We start from the raw sequence: 25,910 nt of genomic DNA on the forward strand, positions 1-25,910 counted from the left end.
TTCCAGTAAAATAATTTTATTTAATTTTAAAATAGTTACCGATGTGAAAATTTCCCAGTGCTGGGAGTAACAGTCTAGAGCCAAGGTTGGGAGCAGGGCCAGGCTTCACCAAGAGCCCAGTTTAAGGCCCCTGAATCCCACCCTCTACTCCCTTCCAGAGGGAGGAGGAACATCTGAGGAGCCCTGAGTCAGTCCTCTCCCGCACCCCCGAGGGCCTGCTGTGCTAGGCCCCTTGAAGGCAACAGCTCGTGCAGAGGATTGAAGGAGAGGGAAACAGGTCAAAAACTAGAACTTAGAGGTTAATAATCCCAATGACCCCCTACACTCTGGGGGGAAAAAAAGACTGGTGGCTATGAAAGGAGGATGGAGGATGAACACTGGTGTAATAAACGCCTCAGCTCCCCAGAACAGACCGATCTGGGCTGACCGGAAGGTCATGAGCCCCAGCTGCACGTTACCATTGGAGAATAAATATTCCAGGAGGGAAAAACCACGAGGCCAGCTGGTGCCAGTTACAGTCAATGCAGCTGAAAGGCCTGGTGTGGCCTGACCCTGTTCACGCAGGGAGCAGAGGCCAAAGGCCTGGGCTGGGCGGAGACCCTGAGCTGCAAGGGCAGGGGTGCCCCGCAGTCCCAGTGCAGCAGCGGCGGAAGGCGCGCCGGGCGCTAGTGGAGCAGGGTGCCCTGCTCCTGGGCCTGCGTCAGGCTGTCCTTGCGGTGCAGGTGGTGCACCCCCATCCTCTTGGGGCTGCGCTGGGGGCGGCTGGGGCTGGGCAGTGCCCACACCCTGCCCTCAGGACAAGGCGCGCTGGGCCCCTCCTCAGTGCCAGCATCGCTGGGCAGCAGGCTCTGGCGCTCCTCCTCCGGGCTGACGGGCAGATTCAGCTCTTCCTCGTCCTCCTCCCTGGGAAAGCCAGGGTCAGCTTCGGGCAGCAGCAGAAGCCCGCTTTCACCAGGTGGGGACGAAGGTGCCTGCACCTCATCTCCGCCAGTGGGCCCAAGGGCGAAGTGGCGCTGCAGCTCAGGGAGTGCATCCCGGCCAAAGGCCGTGCGCTGGGCCACAGCGGCCGGGGGCGGAGCGCGGTCCACAAACGCACGCTGCCAGCTGGCCAGCAGGTCCTCCTCAGAGCTGGCAGAGCTGGCCGGGGCACTGAGCGCCGGCAGGGCGGGGCGGGGCTGGTGCTGGGGGGAAGCCTGGGCTGAGGCAGGGCTGCTAGGCACCGGGCTGGGGCGGGCCCGCTCACTGCCCTCCTCCACCAGGCTCAGGGAGATGGCCTGGCGGGTGGCATATGTGCAGTTGGGCAGGGGGCTGTTGCGGGGAATCCGCACCTTATCCTCAGAGAACTCAATCACCCTGCGGCCAGGATACAGTGGATGTGGCGGAGATGGGGTTGGGTAGGGGCTCAGCTTCTCAAAGGCCGGCAGGGGCAGCTCCTCCTCTGGGGAGCCCCCGGCAGTGCCCAGGGAATGGCACTCCCCGTTGGGTTGGGGGCTGGGGCTGCTCGGGGCTGGGGGGCTAGCTGAGTCACCCGGGTCACCCCCACTCATATCCACATGCACAAAGACATCCTCAGCCAAGGGGTGCCCGGCACTGCCTGACTGGGCCGAATTGAGCAGGAGAGACTCCGGCTTCTCCAGCACGCGGGCAATGACCGAGGTGGGCACCACAGCCCCAGGGGCCAGGCTGGAGGCAGGCCCGGGACTGGCGGCCTCCTGGCCACTGTGCAGGTGTTTCCGAACCATGTCCTGCAGCTCACAGGGCAGCTGGGGTACAGGAACGAGAAGGAAAGAGACATGAAGGATCCTAGCCTAAGACAGCTTGCTTCAGGGCAAAAACAAAGGCTGCTGTGTGCAAGGCTCCCTCCTCACAGTGTGCTGGGCACTTTGCTATCACCTGTTCTCACAGCACACCGAGGTAGGTCCTCATTCTGCAGTGAAATGACTTGAAGCTTTTGATCAACACAGCCAGGATGTGACCCCAGAACTGGTGCTAAGGCCCACTCCTTCTGTCGACCCTGTCAGCCCTAGGCTGGAGCTCTGGGGTCTAGAGCTTCCCCTTAGAGCAAGGGGCTCTCTCAATTATCTTATGGCCCATACTTCTGGCATCCCCCTCCTTCCTGCATCAGATCTGGAAACTGAGACCCTCTCCCCGTCTCTGTTCCAGAAATACCCAAAGGGCCAGTCCTCACCTTGCCCCTAGTGATGGCCCTTGAGAGCATGCAGGACACCAACCAGAGGCTGAGCTGCCTGGCTTGAGGGGAAACAGGAAGGCGAGGGGAAGGCAAAGCAGAAAGGCGGGGAGCCAGAGGTGCAAGGACAGGACAGAGAGGCGCTGAAACTGGAGCTGGAGGGGTCCTAGAAAGGGTGGACCGGCACGGGCTGGGAGGACACGCTACTCACATCAGCGAACTTGTGGTTACGGAAGTGGGACTTGTTGCACTTGAGCAGCTGCACGGCCAGGTTGCAGTCCAGCCGGTACCGCTCCTGCAGACACAGATGCAGCTCAGCGCCCGGCCCCACCTGGGGAGTGGGGTGGGGACACAGTGGCACAGGCAGGGAGGCCCCAGGATGCCGTACGTTGAGCTCCTCCAGCTTGTTGATGGTGTTCCTGGCATCCAGCAGCTTGTTGGTCAGCTCCACAATCTCCCAGTCCAGCGTCTTCCTGTCCATCTCAGCCTTCTTGATCTGAGGCACAAGACTCACAGTGAACCCAGCCCAGGCCCCAGCCAGCTCTTCCTCCCCTCCTCCCAGCCCAGAGACACAGGAAGCCACAGGTGCTAGGGCAGCCAAGGCACATGGAGTAGAGACAGATGATGGGTAGACAGAAGAAGACGGGACACTTCTCCTGCAGTGCAGGCGGGCTGTAGGGCAGAGGCTTTCTGAGCATGACCGACAGGTGCCCGGGCCCAGAGCAGTCTAAGAGCTGCCCAGCCTTGGAGGGCGCACAAGGGGCTCTACACGCCAGGGGAGGGAGCTTCTACCCTGAGAGACAAGAAGTGCAAACCCAGGGGCTCAGGCCTATGCTGCATGTAAGCTGTTTCCAGGATCAGGCCATTGGGTGAGGGGGAGGAGGCTGGGCACAGAGCAGGGCTGGGTGGCAGCTGGGGGCGCCTGGGAGATTATCTAGTCAAGCAGGGAGGGAGCTACAGTCTTCCGATCTTCAGCTTAGGGACTGGATCCACAGGCCCCCTTCCTCCAAGTGGCAGGGCTGGCTGCCACTGCAGCTGAGAGGCTGTGAGTGTTCAGTGGTGACATCAATCAGTACCTCTGCCCAAGCCAAGAGCAGGCTCCCCACCTGCCCCCAGGAGCGAGGCACTGACTGCTGACCAGGCCTCCCATGAGGACAGGAAAGGAGTGGGCAGAGGGCAAGGGGCAGACCCCAGCCATCCCAGATCTCAGCTGAGGAGGAGGCAAGGGCAAGGGAGAAAACACACAAACTCAGACGCAACTGCAAAAATCCAGCTGTGGCTAAGAGAGGCCTGAGAGAAGAGTACAGCAGCAACGGTGGCAGCGTGAGGGGAAGACGAGAGAAGAGAAACAGTGTGAGCGTCGAGACGACCCTGACTCGCACGGCACATGGCAGGCGCCTCCCCACCACAGCCGCCCCCTCCCGAGCCCAGGGCAGGACGGGGCCCCCTGGCAAGTCCCAGCCCCGTGCTGTGCTGTGAGTGCAGCGCCAGCCAAGCTGCTCTCCTGGACAGATTACCAGCGTGTGCAGCTTGTCCTCCAGCTCCTGGTTGGTCCTCTGGGAAGCCGTGTAGCTGTTCTGCAGCCTGTAGAGAACACAAGGCAGACCCCCAGGTCAAGATGCCGCTCTTCAGACCCTGCTCAGTCCCTTCTTGATGTGGGATCTTGGGCAGGTGCCCCTCCCAGAACTTCAGTTTTCGCATCAGAATTGGATCACCTCTGAGGCCACGCCTGGCTAACAACCCCCTGTGAACGGGGAGATGCACGTATGCGTGTCCCAGCCCCCGGTCCCACACCTGCGGAACTTGTCCTTAAACTTGTCCAGCTCCTCCCGGCTCTGGCCCAACTCCAACTCCAGGCAGTCCTGCCCGATCTCCAGCTCACGCTCCAGAGCCTCAGTGCGCCTGGTGGCCGAGGCCAGGCGCCGGCGAAGCTCCTCGTTTTCCTGCTGCAAAAGCCTGGGAGGATGAGGGTTCAAGGGCAGAGGGGCATCAGAGGTGGAAGGGCCACCCTGGAGTCCCAGGCTGGATTCAGAAGGAAGTAGGGGTGATAGCAGTCCAGGGAAGTGTATCCCACAGGCCTGTTGGCCCTGAGAACACGGCTGGGCCTGGAGGGTGGGGAAGGCAGAGGGGACGGAGGGGGGACAGTTGGCCCTCCTCACTGGAGAAGACAGAACTGCAGGGGCCACAGTTGCCATCTGTCTCTGGTTACAACCCAAGCCAGCCGGCCCCCAGCTCCAGTTTCTCCACTGCACAGTCAAGCTGCTCCATTATTCAACTCGTGGAAACCCAGCCCAGGAGGGCCCTGCTCTGCAGAGGCCTCACGGGGCTGACGGAAAGGGCTGCGAGAGACAGCTGGCACGGGAGGCGGGAGCTGGGACTCGCCCGAGCAGCCCCTCAGAGGCACTCGCCTCCCTAATGCCAGGTTCTCATCAAACACATGTTTTTCCAGGACGAATATCCAAACGTCAAGCTGCCTTCCAGAGTCCCGAAAATCCCCCAACTTGTACCTCTACCTAATCCAAGGAAAAGCCCAACGGTACCAACAGCCTGGGGCTGAGGGGACCGAGCTGAGGCAGGGAGGCTCTTGGGCAGCAGGTACTCACTTCATCCTCTCCGCGTCAGTCAGCGGCTCCTGTGCACAAAAAAACAGAAGCCTGAGGCTCGGCTCCGGACCACTTGCCTCCCACTCACTCCCACCTCCTCCAAACAGCCCCAGAGAGGGTCATGTCTGCAGCATACGTGTCTGGCACAAGTGGGCTGCAGGGCCCCCCAGAGATGGGGCCGTCTAGTAACTTCTGGACCAGCCGAGACTACCCTCGCCCATGCCGCCAGACTCCAACCCTGCCCTTCCCCACACCAGCTCCAAGCCCTCTGAGTCCTAGAGGCCATGCCACCTCTCCCTGAGCTAAAGAGCCTCTCAGCTCTTCAATGGGCTCCTAGCGGGCCTTGTAGGCAAGGCTGAAGACTTTCCAGGGAAGTGACAAAGCCAGGTGGGATGGAGTAGGGTCCAGAGCTCTGATGAAGCCCCGTGGGCCCCCTGGGAGGCACGAGTGCAGGACAGCCTCTGGGGTAACCTGGACGGAGGGGAGTGAAGTGTCTCGTCCTGCTTTCTCCCTCCTGCAGCATCCTCCTCAAGCCCCCACACGGGTCACGAGCCCAAGGGCCAGAACTCGGCCAACCACAAGGCAGAGCGAGCCCACGCTATGGCAGGAGGGAAATGTCGAGTGGCATTTGATTGGCCTCACAGCTTCAGGACGCTCATCACAGGCAAGACAATGAGGTGCGTGGCCCGGACTATGGACCTGGGAGCCACTGACACCTGGACTGGTTTCATTAATCTTGTTGAACCCTAGAGACCACATCTACAAAACTGGGGGGGTGCCCAGAGGGCGGCACCTCGCACAGTATCTGGCCTTTTAATGTTTCCTGAATTCAAAATGGGCAAGTCGTGGATGGCACTTCTGCCCTGGGCGCTTGGCACACGCTGGCCATCTCTCAAGTTCTCCAAATGTGCTCCATGAACTTCAACAGGGTAGAGACACAGTATCAAGGAGAATAAACTCTCCTCCTGCTGCAAGAGCTTAACGAGAGAGGAACACCGATCTGGAGAATGTTTGGCGGTTGCCTGAAGAAGGCCTCCTAAGAATCTAATGCAGTTCCTAGCAGGGAGCACATATTTGATAAATGTCAGCCAGACAAAGCAAAGCTGGACAAAGGTCAGCCTTTCGGGGACAGTGGAGAACAGCTAGGCTGAGGGCAAGCAGCTGGAGCTCCCTAAAGGTGCCCAGAAGGGCCGCAGGTTGCACAGCTCTGCTCTACCAGTGGAGGGCCAGAGTCCCGGGCTCCGGGCAGGTCAGACACCTCTGTCTGATGGGCGGCCTCCCACACCAAGAATAATACTGCACAGATCATTTAGGTTGCACTACAGACTCTGGGGCTCCTGATGTGTGGACATGTCACAGCCATCCCCCATTGGTCTGCATGGCCCCCCACGAGCATGGCGGCAGCTGAGAGCCCAAGCGGGTACCAGCAACGCCACACTCGCACCCCAACTGGGGGAACCAGATGCCCCCTCAGGACAGCCAGGCCCCGCCTCAGAGGTCTGCAGCTGCCAGCTGGGGCAGGGGGACCACTCTTGCTGACCTCCTGCTCGGGCCGGGAGCCAGGACTTTCCAGCCGCAGCTCACGATGCTCAGGTGGTGCCTTACGGTAGGGCTTCTTAGCAGGGGCTGCACTGGTCATTCTGGGAGGTGAAAGCTGTTCAACCTGCTGAGGGAAATAAGGAGGGAGGAGGCTCAGAGACGTGGCAAAAGGCCTCTGAATTGAGGGAAAAGGGGGACAGGTAGGAGCCACCAGGCAAGCAGACGGGCCTGGGCCACTCCCAGGGTTATCTGAAGTGCTCAGCTCCAGTGTGCCACTGCCTGTGGGTCAGTGGTGAACAGGAGAGGGGTCCAGGGCCAGTGGGAATACATGAGGGGAAAGGCAGGGCCCAGGGCCTGGGCGCAGGGCACACCGCCCCTGGCCCCTGCGGGCGTGGGAGGGCCGCCGCAGAGGGAAGAGCGACTCTCCAAACACCAGTTTCCTCAACTCCAAACTGGGTTGAGTTTCACTTCAACAACCAATTTCATAGGGTTGTTGTAATGATTATGGAAAGCACTAACAACAGAAGCTGGCACTCAGATGCTCGACTAATGTTAGCTTTAAAGCAAACTGTGAGCAGAAAGTAAGGGCTTGAGATGTATGCCCAGCCTGGACCCCTCGGGGTGGGGCGTCACCAGGTTTGGGGGCCCTGAAGGTCAAGCCTCTCTGGCCTCCAGCACTCTCTTCATCAGCCCCCACCAAAAGGGGCCACCTGCTGCCCCCTCACCCGCCAGCCTCCCCAGGAGGGGGCCCAGTGGGGGGCGCAGGCCTCACCGCGAACATACCGTCCGTCCGTCGGCAGCACTCTCTGTTCCGCTGTCCGGGAGTCAGCCTGCGGCTCTCTGCATCCCACGGCCCAGCCACTTCCTCTGGCCAACAGCTCCTGAAACCAGAGATGGGAAGAAAACAGAAACCAGGTGTCAAGGCCTGTCAGTCAGTGCCCCCAGGAGAGCTACGCAGGAGAGCCATGGAGGCGGGACCGGAGTGGAAGCACCGGGCTCCGCAGGAACGGCGTCCCGGCCCAGGGAGACACAGGTGTGTCTGTGTGGCCATGCTCTTGGCTTACCACACGCCTGATTCCAGAAGAGGCCTGGTGCTGTCTTGTCCCTAGCCTACCCCGTATCTGTCCTGTTCATCTCCAGGGCCTCTCAGAGTCTAGAAACAACAACTCAGAGATTTGGGGGACATGGGTTGCAGAAGAAAACACCACGAAAAAGCCTAGGAGAGGCCCAAGAAGATGCTGGGGGAAAAAAAAAGCTCCTAGCAATGATTCCAGAGGAGCCCAGACTGCGAGAAGGAGGGGAAGGTCCAGGAGAGAGAACTGGAAAAGGCAGCATTTTAGAGCAATAATGGTTCTCAACCCGAGTGGTTTGGGTCTTCCCCAGCCCCTTCCTTTCCCCACCCCTGGTATCTGGCAAATATCTGAAGGCATTTTTGCTTGTCACACCAGGGGTGGGTGGTACTGGCATCTAATGTGTAGAGGCCAGGTCTGCTGCTAACATCCTATGAAGCACAGTGCAGCCTCCCATGACAAGGCATTATCGGCACAGTGTTGATTTGCCCAGGCTGGGAAAGCCTGTGTAGGAAGCCCCAGTCTGGGAAGCTGAGACACCTGGCTTCCGGGCTCAGTGCTGCTTCTGACACACGATGTGGCCCTGGGTAAGTCCCTGCCTCACTGGATAAGCTTGTCTCTCATCTGCAGAGAGGTGGCTGGAATGAGTGGCCTGTGAGGTCCCCTCCAAGTCCTTGGGGCTCCAACCTCCCCCCCACCTGTAATGAGCTGGGCTGCAGCATGGGGGCAGCAGCTACCACAGGGACCAGTGGAGGCAGCAACCTCAGGTGGCCTTCCGGACATCAACAATTCTGCCTCCGCCATCCACCTAACCAGAGCTGGGGGCTGAAGGAAGCCTTGCGGGCTGAAGCGTGTGTTCCCGCTGTTGGGACATGCCCTGGCCACAGCTCCTGTCACATTCCAACAGGGCCTGAGGCGGGAGGCACGGTGAGGGGGTGGGGAGGGCGGGAAGAGGAGTGGCCTCCCCCCTCTGTCTGGGCAGCCTGGCCTCTGGCGTGGGGTTCTGGGGTGTGGCAGCAGGCACGAGCCGCCAACCTCCAGCCCTTTGATGGCGAGGCAGAGCGTGTCCCCACAGGGCACACACAGCGGGCTGTGTCGGGCTGACTCCCTGTTCAGGAATCTGGGCAGGCCTGAAGGGACAGCACATTCCTGAGGTGTGGGGGAGCAAACAAGTCACCCCCACAGCTCCCTGGGGCTACCCCTTCAGTGGGGCCCTGGGTGGAAGCTCTTCTGGCCTGGGGAACAGGCCCAGAAAGTGCGAAGCCAGCCCGGACACCTGGGTTCTGATACTCAGAGGGTCTAAGTTGGGGGGGGCGGTGTATATGTTAGAAAAGGAAGAGTCAGACCACAGGAGGGAGAGATACTGGTAGCCAGGAGTGCCCATGAAGTCCAGAGCGGGCCTCTGCCTTCCCCCCCCCACCTTCCCTATTCCTGCCAGCGCCCACACTGCCCTCCAAGCCCTGGGACACTGGTGTGGGCGGTGGGCGGAGGACACTGCCGTGCCCGGGTATCTAGTCATCCTACCCGTGAGGAGACGCAGCGGCCTCCCTCCATGCCCCGCTGCCCCAGCTCGAGCTGTCACATGTCCTACGAGCTCATCCTGCCCTGTCTCAACCTCACGGCCCCACAGCACATATTCCTGGGACTTTCATGCACAGACAATCTGGCCTGCTGAGGGGACAGGTAGCATGGATGTGGCTAGCAGTGAGACGGGTCAAAGTGCAGACTAGGACTCTCAGATGAATGACAGTGGTTTTGGAGGTTCTTTCCCCCAGCCAGAGCCCGCCCTTTTCATACATATCGGAGTCACAGGGAGGGACATGGCTCCCGACTGGGGAGGCAGAAGGCCACACCCTGCTAGGGAGGACAGTCCACCAGGGAGCCTCAGCGATCCCAACACAAGTCCAGGAGGGAGACTCCATGCCACTCCCTGCCCCACATCCCTAAATTCCAGTGCATGTTGGGGCCCTGGTCCCAACTCCTGAGGTCTGCTAAGGGCCTCAGATCCAGCCTGGAGGGGACCACAGTTCCAGCACTGAACAGGCACACACAGGCCTGGCAGGCCGCTGGCACTGCAGGGAAGGTCATCCCCAGGGGTGAGCGCGACGCCACGCCTACTGGAGAACACGGGGAGCAGCAGCCGGGCAACAGGGTCACAGGAGGAGCGGAGAGGCAGGTTACAAAGCAGCAGAGCAGCCCCTCCAGGAAGACCCAGCTCCTAGAGGCCGCCTCCCTGGCACACAGCCTTCACCCAAAGATCTCCAAGCTGCTTTGGAGTGTTTCAACCCGAGGTCGACTCCTAATCCCACAGCAAGAAAAAGAGCCCCCCAGGGAAGGCTGGATAAGTCCAAATGGGCCACAGGCCACGAGGAGCGGGCAGACAGCCCTTGAGGTCTCTTAGCCTCTGGATGCCGCGCTGGCTCCAGGGCACCTCCACGAGAAGGCTCTTCTAGAAAGTCTAGAAACTGACAAGGAAGAATCCCACTCCCACCCCTCACCACAAACTACCTGAGCTTCAAGGAACTGGAAGCAGAAGACTCAGGATGTGGGCTACCACATCTCAGGCTGGGTTTGTGCGACAACAGCCGTGCTCTGGGAGAAAAGTGAAAGTGAAAGCGGCTTGATGGTATCCGACTCTTTGCGACCCCCATGGACTACACAGTCCATGGCATTCTCTAGGCCAGAATACTGGAGTGGGTAGCCTATCCCTTCTCCGGGGGATCTTCCCAACCCAGGAATCAAACCGGGGTCTCCTGCATTGCAGGTAGATTCTCTACCAGCTGAGCTATGAGGGAAGCCCTTCTGGGAGAAAGGCTGAGACCTGAGTCAATCCCCCCGGCTGACCTGGTCTGGGGCTCTCGGGGCGGCACCTGCAGGCACTGTCGAGGGAGACACCCCCCCAGCGTCACGGAGGCAAGGTGAGAAAGGAAAGCAGCTCTCCTCACAGCCCCCATCCCCACTAACCCCGCCTCCTCCTCCCTCTCCTGCCGAGTATTCATTCTTCACTCACTCAGGAGCAGCTCAGAGGACTCCACCGTATCTGAGGGGTGGAGGGAGGGGGTGATAGCCTTGTAATTGCCATGTTGCAATCTGCCAGTCAGCGCAGGCCCCTGTTGCCGCCTGCCCTGTATTAAATACCTTCTCCCTGATTACAGCCCACGGGCATGATTAGCTGCCTCCAGAGAACAAAGTCTACTTTCATTAGAAATGGGACTCGGCACGCACAGTGAACCTGTGCTCTGAACCCACTGAACAGCTGAGCAAAGCATGTATCAGAGGCAGATATAAGGAGCAATATATGCCAGGAGCTGGCGGCTCCTCTCTCGAACCAGGGGCCAGCTCTCCGACTCGCTCCCCTGTGTGGACAGGGAACGTGTGTGGGTATGACCAGGGGTTCCCCCGAAGTCAGTCCTGACGCTGCTGGAGACAGAGCAGGATGAGGAGGAGCCCTCTTCAGAATCTGATTCTCTCCAAACCGCTATCCTTTCTCCTCCTCCCTGCAAACACCCGCAGAGGCAACAGTGAAAGGTTCTATTCCAAGAGCCAAGGACACCCTCTTACTTCCCTCTGCCGTCCCTTCTGTGCGTCTGCCCAAGGCCCAGGGCAAAGTCAAAGGTGCAGGAGAGGAAGGGAGCTCCCAGCATCCAGCTTTCTCTCTGCTCAGGGCTCAGAGGTTACCCCCTCGACACTGGCCGAGCGGAGGGTTACCCCCTTGACACTGGCCGAGCGGAGGGAGACGACTGAATCCAAAGCAGGTGTGGCTCAAACTCTGCCCTCCCCCACACCCCCCAGGTCTCTTCTAGCCCCCAAGTTCTGTACTACACCCCTGCCCCCTACACAGTTCAGCTGCCTACCCAAAGAAACTGCCTGCCTCCATGACTTCCATCACCCACATTCTCTTTAAGAAATGATGACCCCAGCAGTTTATCTGGGCTCAGCATTTCTGTACTTACTGATGTCTCTGTCCCCAGCTGTCACTGAAATCAAGCAAGTGAAGGACACTGAGGGGCCAATGAACCCGATCTTCTGAATCAGGGAAGGCATACATATCACAAAAATCATTAACTAATGCTCTTCTTTCATAATTCACCCAAAGAAAGTCAAATGGAAGGCAGCAATCATTGCTGCTTTTAAAATGAAAGGAAAACTGGCCCCTTTTCAGAATACCCCAGCTGTGTTGTATGCTGCCTTACCCCAGGAGGATATAAATTAATAATAAACCCAAATATGGGCCCTTCCTAAAGCCCCCGGTGAACCACTAAACAGGAGCATGTGGTCACAGGGACGAGCGCCTCCCCTGTGGGAATGGTCCTCAGCTGTGAAGTGGTCTCTGAACCCTGCAGGCCTGGAGGAAGCTGCGCCTCGCGGGGTTGGGGTCGGGGGCAAGACACACTCCACAGTGCAGGTCCAACTGCTTCTCAGGCCTCTGAAACCCGGGCTCTGGCTCCAACTAAGGACCAAGAAACACAAACCTCCACCATGCAAGGGCCAGCCCCCTAACCAAGGGGGCCAGCAGGGGGTCCGGAGACTGCCCATAAGGACCCTTCCCATGCCCACCCCTAATCAGGATGGCTGCTCTCCCCCTTGACTGTCAGTGAACAGCCGCACGGAGAGCCGATCCTACTGAGGCAGCCTGGGTTCAGTCCTCCCAGCCCCGGCCCCCAGTTTCCGGCGCAGCTGTTCCCGAGATACCTGAGCAAAGCCCTGAGCGATCCTGGGCGCGTGGCAGGCAAGCAGCCAGCAGAACACGGGTGGGGCCCGGGCAGGCTCTCCTCTGGGCCGATGACAAGGCTGGAAGATGCCAGTCTGTGCCCAGACCAGCCCCACTGCCCCTCCCCCAGGCAGGCCTGCCACCCCTCTGGGAAAGCACAACCTCACCCTTCTGCGACATGCTGCCTGCGGCCCTAACCTGGCCCCCTGCCCACTCTAAGCGGAATAGACTACAGGTATTTAAAAAACCAGAATGGGTGGGAATATTTCTCCCCAGAGTCATCCTGGGGCCTCAGAACCAGTGCTGGTGGCCTGTGAGAGCTTACCTGACTCCCGCCAGAGCAAATACCTCAAGTCCATCCACCCGGCCTCTCGTTCAAGCCAACACTTGACAGGAGGAAAGGGGCTGAAGATTACTGATGATGAGCCAAGCAAACCAACCCCCAACCAAACAGAGTGCTCAGAAGGCCCCAGATCAGAAGCAGCACTTGACCTTCGTCCCATGCCCGCCCCTCGGGAAGAAGCAACCCGCCACTCCTCGCCTCTTCTGCTCTCCTGGTCAGAGCCAAGCCACAGGGTGCTGCTGCTCAGTAGCTCAGTCATGTCCGACTCTTTGTGACCCCATGGACTGCAGCATGCCAGGCTTCCCTGTCTGTCACCATCTCCCAGAGTTTGCTCAAACTCATGTCCATTGAGTTGGTGACGCTACCCAACCATCTCATCCTCTGTTGTCCCCTTCTCCTCCCGCCCTCAGCCTTTCCCTCCAGCTTGCTCACTCTCTATTCAGGGTCCACACCATCCGCAGAGCCCGTACAGTGTCTCTCATTTACACACTCCCACTCTGTGGGCACCAGCAGCTTCCTGCCCTCTGCCTCCTGGCTCAGGGGAGACAGAGGCGGCTTAGAGGGCCTCCAGGTCTCAGGTCCCCCTATCTAGTGCACCACACTCCGCCCACCTCCCCGGGCACTGCCCCCAGAGGCGGCAGACAGGGTCTGTCTAGTTACCTGTGCAGACCACCAGGGCGCCCCGCGCAGTCAGCCTTCCTGCAACCTCTGGACGCCCCTTCTTTCCCAGCCTGAGGGAGGAGGGAGCCTGTTGGGAACTTTTCCATGGCAAGCTGAGGCCAACGCCTCCCTCAGGCCCACTGTGGAGTCCAGAGCCAGGTCCTACCCCCTCTGGCTAAGGCGCCCTTCCCAGCTCTTTTCGATTAAAGTCCACCTGAAGCTCCAGACGTGGAAGGCGGTGGGGGAATCAACTCCTCCCACTCCACCTCCCAGAGCAATGGTCACCAACGGGAGCTACATCTCAGATGGGTATCTGGTTCTGGGCTCCAACTTTCAGACAGAGCTTCACTCCTCTGTCCAGGCCATTTCTCACAGCCAGGTCAAGGTTTTCCTCAACCTCCCAGTCCCCAAGAAGAACCTGCAGTTTCAAATCTTATCCTGGGATAGGAATAATGGGGACATCATCTTCTCCTTTTTCCTTCTGGCTATGTCCATGAGGGATCTTAGTTCCCTGACCAGGGATTGAACCCGGGCCCTCGGCAGTGACAACACTGAGCCCTAACCACTGGACTGCCACAGGAATTTCCATCTCTTCCCCTCTTGATAAAGGGAGGAAACTATCCAGTCTAGCAGAAAATTCCCTTCCTACTCTCCTTCCATCTGTCTCTGAGGCATGAAACCAGCAGCACGGTAGCTGAGGGATGCTCTCAAACTCCATGGTGCTAAAAGCAGATTAAAGAAACATGCTGTTCTAAGGGAGAACTGAGAGGCACATACTGACTGAGGGGAGGAATGGGGGCAGAGCCCAGCAGCCGGCTGGCAGGTGGACAGGCACCTGTGCACAGCCCCACCTACGGCAAGGAGACCGGGCAAACGGAGGGAACCCAGTGGTAAGGACAAGCGCGCAGAGGAGATGGCTCGGTGTAAGCAGAGGGGAGGAGGCCAGGGGCAGGAAGGGAGACGAGAGGCGTGGCTGGAGGCACCTTCAGGGTGGGTTAGCTGGCCCGGGTCAGACTCACAGGGTTAGTGTCTTCTCCCCAACCAGCCAGCTCTCCTGGTTAGCACGGTTAGCACCAGACTCGTGGCAGACGCCCTCCAGGCACTCCATACAAACAGACAGCTTGGTCTGTGAGCAGCCCAACTCCGGAGCTGCAAAGAGAGCAGAAGGAATGCCAGGCTGCAGGATGCCCGAGGGTACACACTGCCCTCTCCCGACAGGGACGCTCCTCCAGACTTACCGCCAGACCCTGCGGGGCCTCTCCCCTCTGGAAGGCAGGCCACATGCAAGCACAACACCCACCCTGCCAAGCAGTGAGCCCGGCTGGTGACCCCAGGGAGCAAGGTTCTCCGGCTGTCAACAGAAAGAGAGCATCGCCGTGGTGGAAGGGGGCACTGCTACCAGGGGGCAGCTCTCCTGTCTCACCTATTCCCGGAACACCACTGCCAGGCTGGACCACAGCCCTGAGAGCTGCTTCTAAGAACAAAGCCACCCACAGCTGCAGCTGCCACCTCGCCCAAGCCTGTGCCAGCAGAGTCCACCCCACCCCCTCCCACGGGCTCCGAGGAAAGGCGCTGGGAGAGAACTGGCCCAGGGACCGGAGGTTGCAACAAGAGCTGCGTGGAAAGCACAGCACAATGGGGCAGTGTGTGCCCGGCCCGGAGCCATGCCAGCCCAGGGAACGGGCGACACACTGCCACCTTTCAGCTGCAGAAAGGGCCAGGGGTGGTGTTTCCCAGGGAGCTGGCCCCAAAGGAACCCACGGGGCAAGGGTAAGGGCGAGGCCACAGTCAGGCTCCCCAGACCCTGAGAGGGCCTCCCCCACCCCCTCAGAATGGCAAAGCCCAGAAAGGCTAAGGTTCTCACACAGCTAGCCCAGGGAACACTCTTCCCTGAAGCCTCCAGAATCACCCAGGGAAAGTGACACACCCTGGCTTGGAGATCTCCAGGCAAATGTGCCACAGCAGTGGAGTCCCAGAGACCCCCTGCCCTGGCCAAGATGCGACCCCTGGGGAGGCAGGACAGGAAAGTTACAGCACAGACATCAGCAAATACTGGCTGTGATTGATGAAGAAGGGCTGGCAGGGAAAAAGCAGGAGAACAACCCCCACTCAGTCTGATGAGATGCCTCGGGGTAGGAAGGGGACAACAGAAACCACCCAGGCCCCACACATAGGCCTGGCTTCCCCCAAGCCCAGGCCAACACTGAACACAAGCAAGAGAAGCCTCCAACAGGCTTCCCGACTGCCCCCTCGCTGGGCTCCCCGCCTTGTTCTGATAGCCCTGGAGGTCAAAAGGCCGAAGCCTGACCAGGAAGAGTAAGCTAGCCATCTAGCAGAGAAGACGCCAACTCTTCCTGTGGGCTCTGACCTCTTCCCTGGACTGGCAAGGAAGCATGGCCATGGGCAGACTACTTTCTGAATCCTCGACACAGACATATTAACAAATAAACAAACACGCACCAGTTGGGTCTGGTTTGTTTTCCAAATGGGGAGCAGCAAGTGACCTGGTTAATCCAAGGTTTCAGACAGCAGGGGTTGAGAAATCAGGTAAGTCTCCACCCTTTCCAGCCAGAGATGAAAGAAGAGTGAAGGAGAGAGACACATGCGAGCCAGGGGTGCTGGTGTCCACATCACGCCCGCACCCATCCTGATTCCCACTCCAGGGCTCTCCTACCAGAAAACTTCATCCCAGCATAAAAGACAATCCCTCAGAGATAAGCAGGGTGTCTGCTGTGGCAAGAACCTCTGGGAAAGTGGCTCCAACCCTCCCAAGGAGCCAGCCAGCCCCCCAGGAACACACCAAGCTGGACCGGAGGCTGTAGCCGGGCTCCTCGAAGGCTCCAGCAGGGACTAATTCCCCCCTCCCTGCCCCTCCCAGGGTTAACTGTTAGGAGGGCAGAACAAGCTGAAGAACAATATGTATTACTATTAAGTTGTGTTTATTTTACAGGCAATACATGATAGGGAATGTCTGGAAGTATTAATACATTAGAATGATCAGAAGGATACGGGATAAATGGTTAACAGTATTCCCTGTCTTTGGGAAAGGGCTTAGACAGGAGCAGTGGGGGAAGAAAGGGAAGGTCTTTTTACTTTAAATTTTGTAGATTTTTCTGTACGGTTGGTATTTTCAATGAGGTGACACACCATGTTTATGATGAAAATGCACTGTTCCTTGACAAACGGACAAATCACTCCATCTGCACTGTGCTGTACCCTCCCAGAAGTGCTTTCCCTGCAGCTGTATTTCCTTCAATCCTTGTAGCTTAGTGAGGCCCACGAACAGGTGGCATTCTCCCATTCTGAAGTGACACAGAGGACAAGAGACCTGCCCAAGGCCACAGACACAGGGGACAGAACCCTCCATTTCCAATTCCAGCTCAAAGCCTGGAAAGCTGTCTTCTCCTGGGAGCCAAGGAAAACGATGACAATTCTGCCCGGATGTAAAGACCCTCAAAGACATCTGAGACCGAATTCCCCATCTGGCTCACCTGGAAAGGGGCAAAGAGGCCACAGCTCAGCACCCAAGGGGATAAGTGCAAAGTTCTATCCTGCTGGTTAGCTTAATGGAAGCCCAGGGCTTTCGGGTCTAGGCTGACTCTCCGCAAGGCAGTACCCCCATCTGGGAGTTCTCTGCCAGTTTACTATGAGAACATAAAAGTGCTTCACAAATAGGGGGCCGTGTCCTTGATAGATCCCAAACGTCACCAAGTAGACAGTTGGCACTTACAAGATAGACCGAACAAAGAAAGTCTCACTCTTCTACTCACGGACCCTCACCAGACTCAGTCCCTCTGAGGCCTAAAAGCACACAACACAATCCAGTCCAGCTGACTCATCCGATCTCCTCTCAAATCTGCTTAATGTACAACGCAGCTTATCACTCCTGCCAAGATGCCATCATGAATATGGGCCACATTGCAGTGCACACCCCACACCAAGGGATGAGGGGCAGAGCCCAGGGAAAACTTCAATCCACCTCTAACTACTGGTTTCATCCCTGTGGTTCTTCTAGGCGTGAACAAGGCTGTACCAAGATGTCTTGGCTGTGAGCATGGAGCACACCAAGGGAGGACCAGCGATACCACAGAAAACCCAGCAGGTGACTGCAGGCACTAAAAGGAGCTCGGTGAATAACAAAGAGGGTGCCGGCAGCCAAAGCCTTTTTAAGATGCTAATTAAGCAAGAAAATACACCTGTGAGTACTCCAGTGCCTCTTTTAACTCCTTCCGGCTGGTTTAGCAATGTGTGGTTAGAATATAAGGCTGAAGAGGGAGACAGCTGAAGCCAAGCACCTAGATCATTCAACCACATTAACTCAACCCTGGAAAATAATTAGTAATTCGACTGTTAATACATTCACCTTTTGTTTATGCAGGACCTTCCTTCCTGAGAGTTCAAAGAATTTCACCAGATAGATCTTATCTGCTTTAGTCTAAGAAAGGACTAGACTGGGAACAGGACTGCTCAGCACCTCCTATGTTGGGCTAACTAAACGCTCAGCCTTCAATAAATGACCTTGCCCCTAAGAAAGACCCCTGGGTGGGGAGAGACAGGTTAACAGCCCCCCTGCATCACAGTGTGGTGAGTGCTCTGAGAGCAAACAGGAGAGGCGTCTGGCTGGGGCAGGGAGCTAAACACCAGACAGAAAGGCTGCCCTCCCAAGAATCCAGACGAATCTTCCTGTGATTGCAAACTCCCACTGGAGTGCGGCCCGGCATTATACAATTAAGAGGTCTAGACTTCTGGAAACAAACTTCTCTGGCGCTTGTTCAGAACTGGTGCTGAAGAATTATTCCCATCAGCTATACTGAAAACAAAAAGTCAAAGAATGGACAGCGACCCTCAGCCTCCCACCTCATTTCTGGGGAGCACCTGAGTTCATAAGCCTGTTCTGTGACCCCCCCGCAAAAAAAAAATGGGACAAGAAGTCTGGCTTTCTCAAAGCCTAGACCACTAGCTTCACCCAACATTTTTCCAGTCCACAAAATACCAGGGAACACGGATCCTCAAACACCACATCCAATACATGCACATGTACGGCTGAGTCCCTTTGCTGTCCACATGGAACTATCATAACATTTTAACTGGCCATACTCCAATACAAAATAAAAGTTTAATAAAAGAACAACAGCAGCAAAAACCCACCCCATTTAGTCATCTCCGGCCTTAACTACATAACAAATCCGCCACCTACTTACTCCCACCTGTATCCACCAAAGTCATTGCTAATTTCACATGCTTTTCACAATCCATCAAAGGAGTCATTTCAACGTAAAAGATGGGAAGAAGCCTCAACAAACTTCCTTTGCACACTGACACTGTTCCCCAATCTCACCTTTTTTTGTTGCTCAGTGAAAGAGACAGACAGGTAAACAGGTAGACAAGTGTCAGGACAGAGGTTCAAAGTGCTGTAGGGACCAAGAGGAAGAAAGGAAAACAGAGAAGTCTTCTCATCCAGGGTGGCAGAGAAGCTGGGTCTCAAGAGGTCAGCAGAGTTTCAGAGACAAAGGTGAGCATGATGCAGAGACTGAAATGCACAAGTAAGAAGAAAAAAGTAAACAAATGTTCAGAAAAGGTTCCAGAGCTGTAGGAAACTCAGGAGCAAGGAAACACAGGACAGATGAAACAGAGCGGCAGTAACTCAGGCTAGAAAGTCGAGTTTGGGCCTTCTGGCACACAAGGCTGAAGACTGTGGACTCTATCCCAAACAAGAGAGAAACCATGGCCTAAAGGAAAGAGGCAATATGTGTTTTATAGGAAAGTAAATTTTTACAGCAGCATGGAAGATAGAGTAGGGAGAGACTGCCCATCACATTTCTTTCATTCTATATGCACCACAGCATTATAAAGCACCTCTTATGCACCCTGCTGCTGCTAAGTCACTTCAGTCGTGTCCGACTCTGTGTGACCCCATAGACGGCAGCCCACCAGGCTCCCTCTTCTCTGGGATTCTCCAGGCAAGAACACTGGAGTGGGTTGCCATTTCCTTCTCCAATGCATGAAAGTGAAAAGTGAAAGTGAAGTCGCTCAGTCATGTCCGACCCTCAGCGACCCCACGGACGGCAGCCTTCCAGGCTCCTCCATCCATGGGATTTTTACCCTGCACTATCCCAAATGCCAGAATACAACAGTGAGTAAGACAGTGTCTGTTCTCAGGGCACTTACAGTCTTGTGAGAGTCAGACAAATAAACAGGCAATTACAATACAGCCCAAGTGTTAAAACAGAAGTAAGCACAGGACAGTAAAGAGCAGTGGGATCCCAAAGGAACTGACATTTAAAATGAGACCACAGGAGCAATAAAGAAGGAAAAGGGAGTCTGGAATGCAGCACAACCAGCGTGTACAAAGACCCAGAAGCTAGAGAACAAGGTAAGTTTAAAGAGCTGTTAAGGGATTTCCCTGGTGGTACAGTGGATAAGAATCTGCCTGCCAATGCAGAGGACATGGGTTCAATCCCTGATCTGAGAAGATTCCACATGCCACAGGGCAACTAAGCCCGTGTCCCACAACAACAGAAGCCACCACAATGAGAAGCCCATGCACCAAAACGAAGAGCAGCCCCCGCTCCCCGCAACTAGAGAAAGCCCTTGCAAAGCAACAAAGACCCAGTGCAACCAAAACTAATAATAAAATTTAAAAATATTTTTTTTTTTTAAAGAGCTGTTAAGAGGCTGAATCCTACTGGAGAAATGAAGACCCAGTTTACTCATAGGACTTGGCACTCAAATTATGATAGCAAAAAGGAGGTGAAGGAATTTGATTCAAAGATAACAAATGAATACAGGGTGTTATGAGAACAAACTGATTTAGACAACAAAAAGAGAATGGTAACAGGGGAGAACTGGCTCAAAATCCATCAGCCTTCACCCTGAAGTTCAATCATTTGCTAAAATGTGACCCGAATTTAGGAAGTCAAAGAACTTCTACCAAAACACAAACATGTACTCTACAGAGATAACACGTTTCAGCATGCTGACTGCAGCGCAGTCAAGCTAAAGCACACCATCCTGAGGCCCGTGGCTCCTGTTGATGGAGGGGAGCAGAGACTGACAGATGCTCTCAAAAGCACATGCGCTATGCCACAACAGACAGAAAGTTTCATCACAGGGCAAGTCCTAGGTCCAGAGCCCCCGACGCCATGAGCCCAGGCGTGTGCCTGCCCTGATGGCAGAGTGAAGAGTCATTTACTAAAGAAAAAGATGGGCCCTGAGGGCATGTGTTAAATAGACAGGGCATGACTCAGAAGGAGGGAAAGGGTGAGTCTTAAATACTGGGCAAAGGAAAGCCAGTCGTCAGTCAATCCTTACACACACTCTGCCTCCTGCCTGGCTTAAAGGAAATAGACCTGGGCGTGGCACCAGGGCCTTCCTCTACAACACAAGCTTCAGCAGAAGCACATTTAATTTTCCAACTTCCTCTCACGTTAATAACAGTTTTTCCCCTTTTGTAGTTTGCTATGTTTTAAAGAAAGATGCAAGTAGACTGTCTATGAGTTTAACACTATGGTTCCTTCAACGGTTCGTGTCAGTAACCATAACACAAACACTGACACATTCAATGCATGCTAAGAATGGATCTCGATGTCATTCTGTCTGCTCACCCCAGCCAGCTCAAAGTTTTCCAAAGAGCAGTCACCAAGTTGAATCATGATGAGAGAGTTTAGATTTGGCGAACATGGCACAGGGCACTCCCACACCAGTCCCTGTGTGTATGCTAAGTCCCTTGAGTCGTGTCTGACTTTTTTCAACCCTATGGACTGTAGCCCACCAGGCTCCTCTGTCCATGGGATTCTCCAGACAAGAATACTGGAGTGGGTTGCCATGCCCTCCTCCAGGGTTCTTCCTGACCCAGGGATCAAACCCAGGTCTCTTCCGTCGCAGGCAGATTCTTTACCACTGAGCCACCAGGGAAATCCCACCAGTGCCTGCAAGGGTTATTAACTCTGAGAGGAAGAGGAGAGCTGAGATAAGAGCTCAACTCCTAAAACATTTTTTAAACAATCAGAAAAATGTTTACTACAATATGGGTTCACATCTAACCATCATGACAAGCAAACAAGAGACAGAAATTGCCAGTAGGCATATTTAAAAGTTAACTTCATACCAAATGCAAAAAAAAAAAAAAAAAAAAAGCTCGACTGCTTAAGCCTGATTGCCTAGCTTCAAATGCCAGCTCTGCCACTTACTATCTGGGTGATACTGAGCAAATTACTTAACAATGCTGCACCTCTATTTACTCTTCTGTAAGATGGGGATACTAACAGTATGAAACTACTAACCCACTTACAAAGGTGCCAGCACAGGACGTGCTCAGTAAGCACTATTGTTATCTTCATCACTCGATGGTAAATTGATAATTCCACAGCCTCACAGTTTCAAATGTGTTCTGCCAAGGAAATCACTGGCATTTTAATATCACTTTAAGTAGCTTAATGAGGATATTCTCACTATATGTAAAATCTATACTATCTTCTTCTCACACAGGAGAGCAGCTCAAACCAGTACAGGTCTGCCACAGAGTGACACCAAGTTCAATCATGAAGCAGAAATTAGGGCTGAGATCTGGCCAGCGTAATAACAACAAATATATATGCTGAATGTCAGGCACTGTTCTAAATACACTAATGTACTAACTTATTTGACCTTCGCACAACTCTATGAGATAGGTACTCCAACCATCTCCATTTGATTGATGAGAAAGCTGAGGCAGAGAGCTGTGCAATATCTAAAGGTCACAGAGTCACAAATGGCAAGGTCTAGATTTGGACAGGCAATCTAGCTCCAGAGTCAGTGCTCTTAATCTCTGTGCTGGCTCACCACACTGTCCTTGCTGGTTACAATCTCCTAGAGGCATCCACAAATTGTTCTCAGAAAGAGAAGCTTTTCAACCTTCTAGAAATGAAGTCACAGCTCAATAACACCAGTCCTTCAGATACCTGAAGGTACTGAAGTTAGTCTAGTGCCAGTGACTTAGGCTGGTCTGCCTGGAGTAAGACTTTTGGGGGCACGGATGGGTTGAGAGTAGGGAGCAGAAGATGGTTAGTAAGGAGTCCTAGATCAAATCAGACTTGCTGATCCAACCATGGAGCAGATGTTTCAGCAGATGATGAAACAGGTTCCAGTAAGAAGCATGCTCCTAATTCTGGCTTAGGCATAACCCAAGGGCATCAAAGAAGTGGGAACCATACTCACTGCGCTCTGTGCCTCCAAACCTGTTCTCTTTCCTCAAACCCAAATCCACTATCTCTCAAGCCATGGTTAGTTTTGCTAATAAAACTGATTTTTTTTTTTTTGCCACACCACATAGCCTGTGGGTCCTAAATTCCCCAACCAGGGATCAAACCCATGACCCCTGCATTGGAAGCATGGAATCTTAACCACTGCATCACCGGGGAAGTCCCCAAAACTTAAAAAAATATATATATATATATATTTTTTTAATGTGGTTTGATAGGAAGATATAAAGAAAGAAGAAAAAAACTACCAGAAGAGAAAAAGGCAAGTTCTACAAGCCTTTCCTTGCATCACACTGCTCCAGGTTGTAAAGCAACTCTTAAATATCAGGGGTCTCAGGAACAGAATGATGTGAAAAACATGTGCAGAGCTTTGTACCAGTCAGCCTGACCTCTTACCATAAACTGATCTGGGTTTCTCCTCCCTAATCCCAACCTGCCTGCCTCACTCCTCTGACCCAACCTAGGCACCACATCCCCAAATAACACGAGCCCAAATAAACGAGCCCTTCTTACCAAAAGAAAAGATCAAAAGAGGCAGACATGTGGCAAGAATGAATTCAGGAATCGGTGACAGCAGGTGCCTAAATGGTTAATGGACACCAACCAGAAGTTTGTTTTCTTATGACTGCCCACCATCTGTCACCCACAAATCTCCACTTCGGGCAGGAGACCAAACTGAAGATGTGATGGGGAGATCAAAGAAAATACAGTGACCATGAAGGAAACTGCTTGTGACAGGGATGTGTTAAAATATTTTTAGTCTGATATCTAGGCTCTTGACCACGTTCGCCTGCACAGGTGAAGGCATACAAGGTTCAGTACTACACCCAACTCTCAACAAATCAGCGTGAGATCTAAGCAGAAGACTAACTTAGGGACCACAGGCAAAAGGCAGCCTCTAGAGAAGCGCGCCCTTCTCAAAATAAATGATTTTCAGCATCACTCGGAGCCCATGCATCCTGCTTCCAGGGAGCATGCCAGCCTGTCAACGGAAGCCACCTTACCCGCTCTGGGGTTGAGCTGGGGCAAGTCGCTACCTCTTCTTCTTTCCAAGCAGGCACTGTGATTTCTTCCAATCCCTGGGGCCCCTGAGTCTTCAGCTGAAATTGGGGCAGATGCTGCTATAAGAACTGTGGAAAGGCTGATCTAAGTCTAGAGGAGGGTCATTTGTTTGGCTTTAGTTCCCTCTTTCCTTCAGGTCTCTCTTCCTCCGTTCCCTACTATTCTCCTCCATGGAAAAGACCCCTTTTCCTCTCCCACCAGCCTGTGCTAGGGCCTCCACTCCACGCTCCGGGCTTTTTACTCTTGGCTAAGAAGTTCCGCTCCAATTCGTGACTCTGCTTCTCCGTCCCTGCACACCTACTTCTGGCTCCCCGCCTGGAATCTCCTCCCCCAAGGCTACCACTGGAATCTAGGCCCCCTCCCCTCCATCCCTATCTCATTTTTTTCTCTGCCTCCAACCTTCCACCACTCCACTTCCTCTTCTCAACCCCAGAGCTACTCCCTCCGCCCCAACTCCCCGTTGGCATCCTCACGACCCCCTACAAGGATAGACTCCCAGCCCGACTAATCCAATCCCACAACAAACTTTCTGCCGCTGCCCACTGCCTTCAGACCGCCATCTTGCCGCGGGGCAGGCCGGGTAGTGGCCACGGCCACGGGAATCCCCACGCACCAGGCGCCGCGCGTCATCGGGGGCGTGGCCATGGGGGTGTGGCCTCCGACTGGGGCACTGGGGCGCGGGACCCGGAGGAAACCGCGGATTTTGTAAAAGCAGGATTTTGTGGGCTGGCTGCAGAAGAAGGAAGGCGGTGTCTTGTCAGGACTAGGGAGATAGCGAGAAGGGTGGGGAAAGAGTCTGGTATTCAAAAAGAAAAACAAAAAACAGTGGGAGGAAAACAGCACAAAAATGTAGTGAGAGTTGTAGCAATGGTTGCCCATCACTCGAAGGGTAAAAGGCAGCTTCTCAGCTTGTCACGTGGAAATCGGCAAGACCTAGCTTCTTCGCCCCTTCACCAGCCTCATCTTCCACCTCTGCCGGGGACTTCCTGTTCGCCATTGCAAGTCCTCTCCTCCCCTTGCGTGGTGAATTCCTGCTCCTCCTTCAGCCCTCAAGTCAGATTATCACCTCCTCCAGGAAGCCTTCCCCAATTTCCTAGATTGGATTTGGTGCGCTTTTGCTGGTTATCTCTAACACTAGAAGGAAATGGCAACCCACTCCAGTACTCTTGCCTGGAAAATCCTATGGACGGAGGAGCCTGGTAGGCTACAGTCCATGGGGTCGGAAAGAGTCGGACACGACTGAGCGACTTCACTTCTTCTAGCCACTTACACTTCATTGTAGCTACCCTATGCTGTAATTATTTATTTGCACTTTGTGTGCCTTGCTAAACTTGCTGCTCCTTCAGGGCAAAGCCTGAATCTGATTATATCTTCATACCCTAGCAGGTGTGTGGCTCACAATAAATGTGTAACAAATAAATAACATAACAATAAATAACATAACATCCCATGTGCTAAGCATATATCTGCCTCAAGACTTTTCGGTTTACTGTTCCCTGTGCCTGTGATGGGCTACTTCCAGACAGTCCCACCCATTTGTGTCTCTGCTCAAATGTTACCACCTCAGAGAAGCCTTCCCTGGCCACTCTGTCTAAGACAACATCCCCAATCACTCCCCGCTTGGGGCTTCCCTGTAGCTCAGATGGTAAAGAATCTGCCTGCAATGCAAGAGACTGGGGTTCAATCCTTGGGTTGGGAAGATCCCCTGGAGAAGGGCATGGCAACCCACTCCAGTATTCTTGCCTGGAGAATCCTGTGGACAGAGGAGCCTGGCGAGCTACAGTCCATGGGGTTGCAAAGAGTCAGACATAATTAAGTGACTAACACTACACCAATTCATGGGGTTGCAAAGAGTCGGACACGACTGAGCGACTGAAGACTACACCACACTACTACTATCACTGCTCCCTTACCCTGCCTACTATTATCTGACATATTTTTCTTTGTTGATCATCTCCCACTATACTGCAAACTCCAGAGCTCAAGAACTTTCTCTCATTCATTACTATATCCCCAGGATCTAAAATAATGCCTGGCATAGTAGATACTCAATAAATGTCTATTTTATTTATTTTATTTGGCTGCACTGCATGGCATGCAGCATTTTAGTTCCCTGACCAGGGATCGAACCTGTGCCCCCTACATTGGAACCATGGAGCCCTAACCACTGGACCACCAGGAAACTCCTCACAATAAATGTTTGTGGAATGCATAAATAGCATGGAAAGAAGTGATGGAGGAATTTTGGGATGTAGTGATGGGGAGAAGAGGTTGAAAATACTGTAAAATAGAGAAATGCATAAATGGAAGGTACAGGTCCCCAAGGCCAGACTTGGCCACATCCGGTATGGGAGTGAAGACAGAATCCAGACTCAGGAAGGAAGGGAGGGAGCAGGATGAGAGCCAGGTAGAACTCCGGAGCAAGGTCCTCAGGGAATAGAGCTCTCCTGGGAAAGCTCCAGTTTAGGTTGAGGAAATAGGATGGGCCGGAGGCT

The 25,910-nt window shown here is 54.6% G+C and overlaps 1 protein-coding gene across 25 annotated transcripts; it reads right to left on the minus strand.

Annotated features, from left to right (window-relative positions):
* TJAP1 (tight junction associated protein 1) lies at positions 1-24,059 on the minus strand. 25 transcript variants are annotated; one of them, XM_044929623.2, is made up of 19 exons: positions 23,942-24,059; positions 23,358-23,453; positions 14,353-14,465; positions 14,134-14,263; positions 13,115-13,185; positions 12,887-12,985; positions 12,437-12,497; positions 12,093-12,191; positions 11,354-11,426; positions 9,909-10,897; positions 7,114-7,211; positions 6,332-6,457; positions 4,792-4,820; positions 3,983-4,144; positions 3,706-3,772; positions 3,449-3,478; positions 2,577-2,684; positions 2,400-2,483; positions 1-1,763 (listed from the first exon to the last, which is right to left on the minus strand). In XM_044929623.2, the coding sequence occupies exons 12-19, from the start codon at positions 6,428-6,430 to the stop codon at positions 666-668; spliced, it is 1,677 nt and encodes a 558-aa protein (XP_044785558.1). In that variant the 5' UTR covers positions 6,431-6,457; positions 7,114-7,211; positions 9,909-10,897; positions 11,354-11,426; positions 12,093-12,191; positions 12,437-12,497; positions 12,887-12,985; positions 13,115-13,185; positions 14,134-14,263; positions 14,353-14,465; positions 23,358-23,453; positions 23,942-24,059; the 3' UTR covers positions 1-665. The 25 variants fall into 25 exon arrangements, with proteins under 25 accessions (XP_044785558.1, XP_044785551.1, XP_044785563.1 ...); XM_044929616.2 differs by lacking the exon at positions 12,887-12,985 and having other exon boundaries at positions 12,093-12,174; XM_044929628.2 differs by lacking the exon at positions 12,887-12,985 and having other exon boundaries at positions 9,909-9,992.
* Positions 24,060-25,910: the final 1,851 nt, after the last annotated feature.

Source organism: Bubalus bubalis, chromosome 2, assembly GCF_019923935.1.
Source record: "Bubalus bubalis isolate 160015118507 breed Murrah chromosome 2, NDDB_SH_1, whole genome shotgun sequence".
Classification (NCBI taxonomy): Eukaryota; Metazoa; Chordata; class Mammalia; order Artiodactyla; family Bovidae; genus Bubalus; species Bubalus bubalis.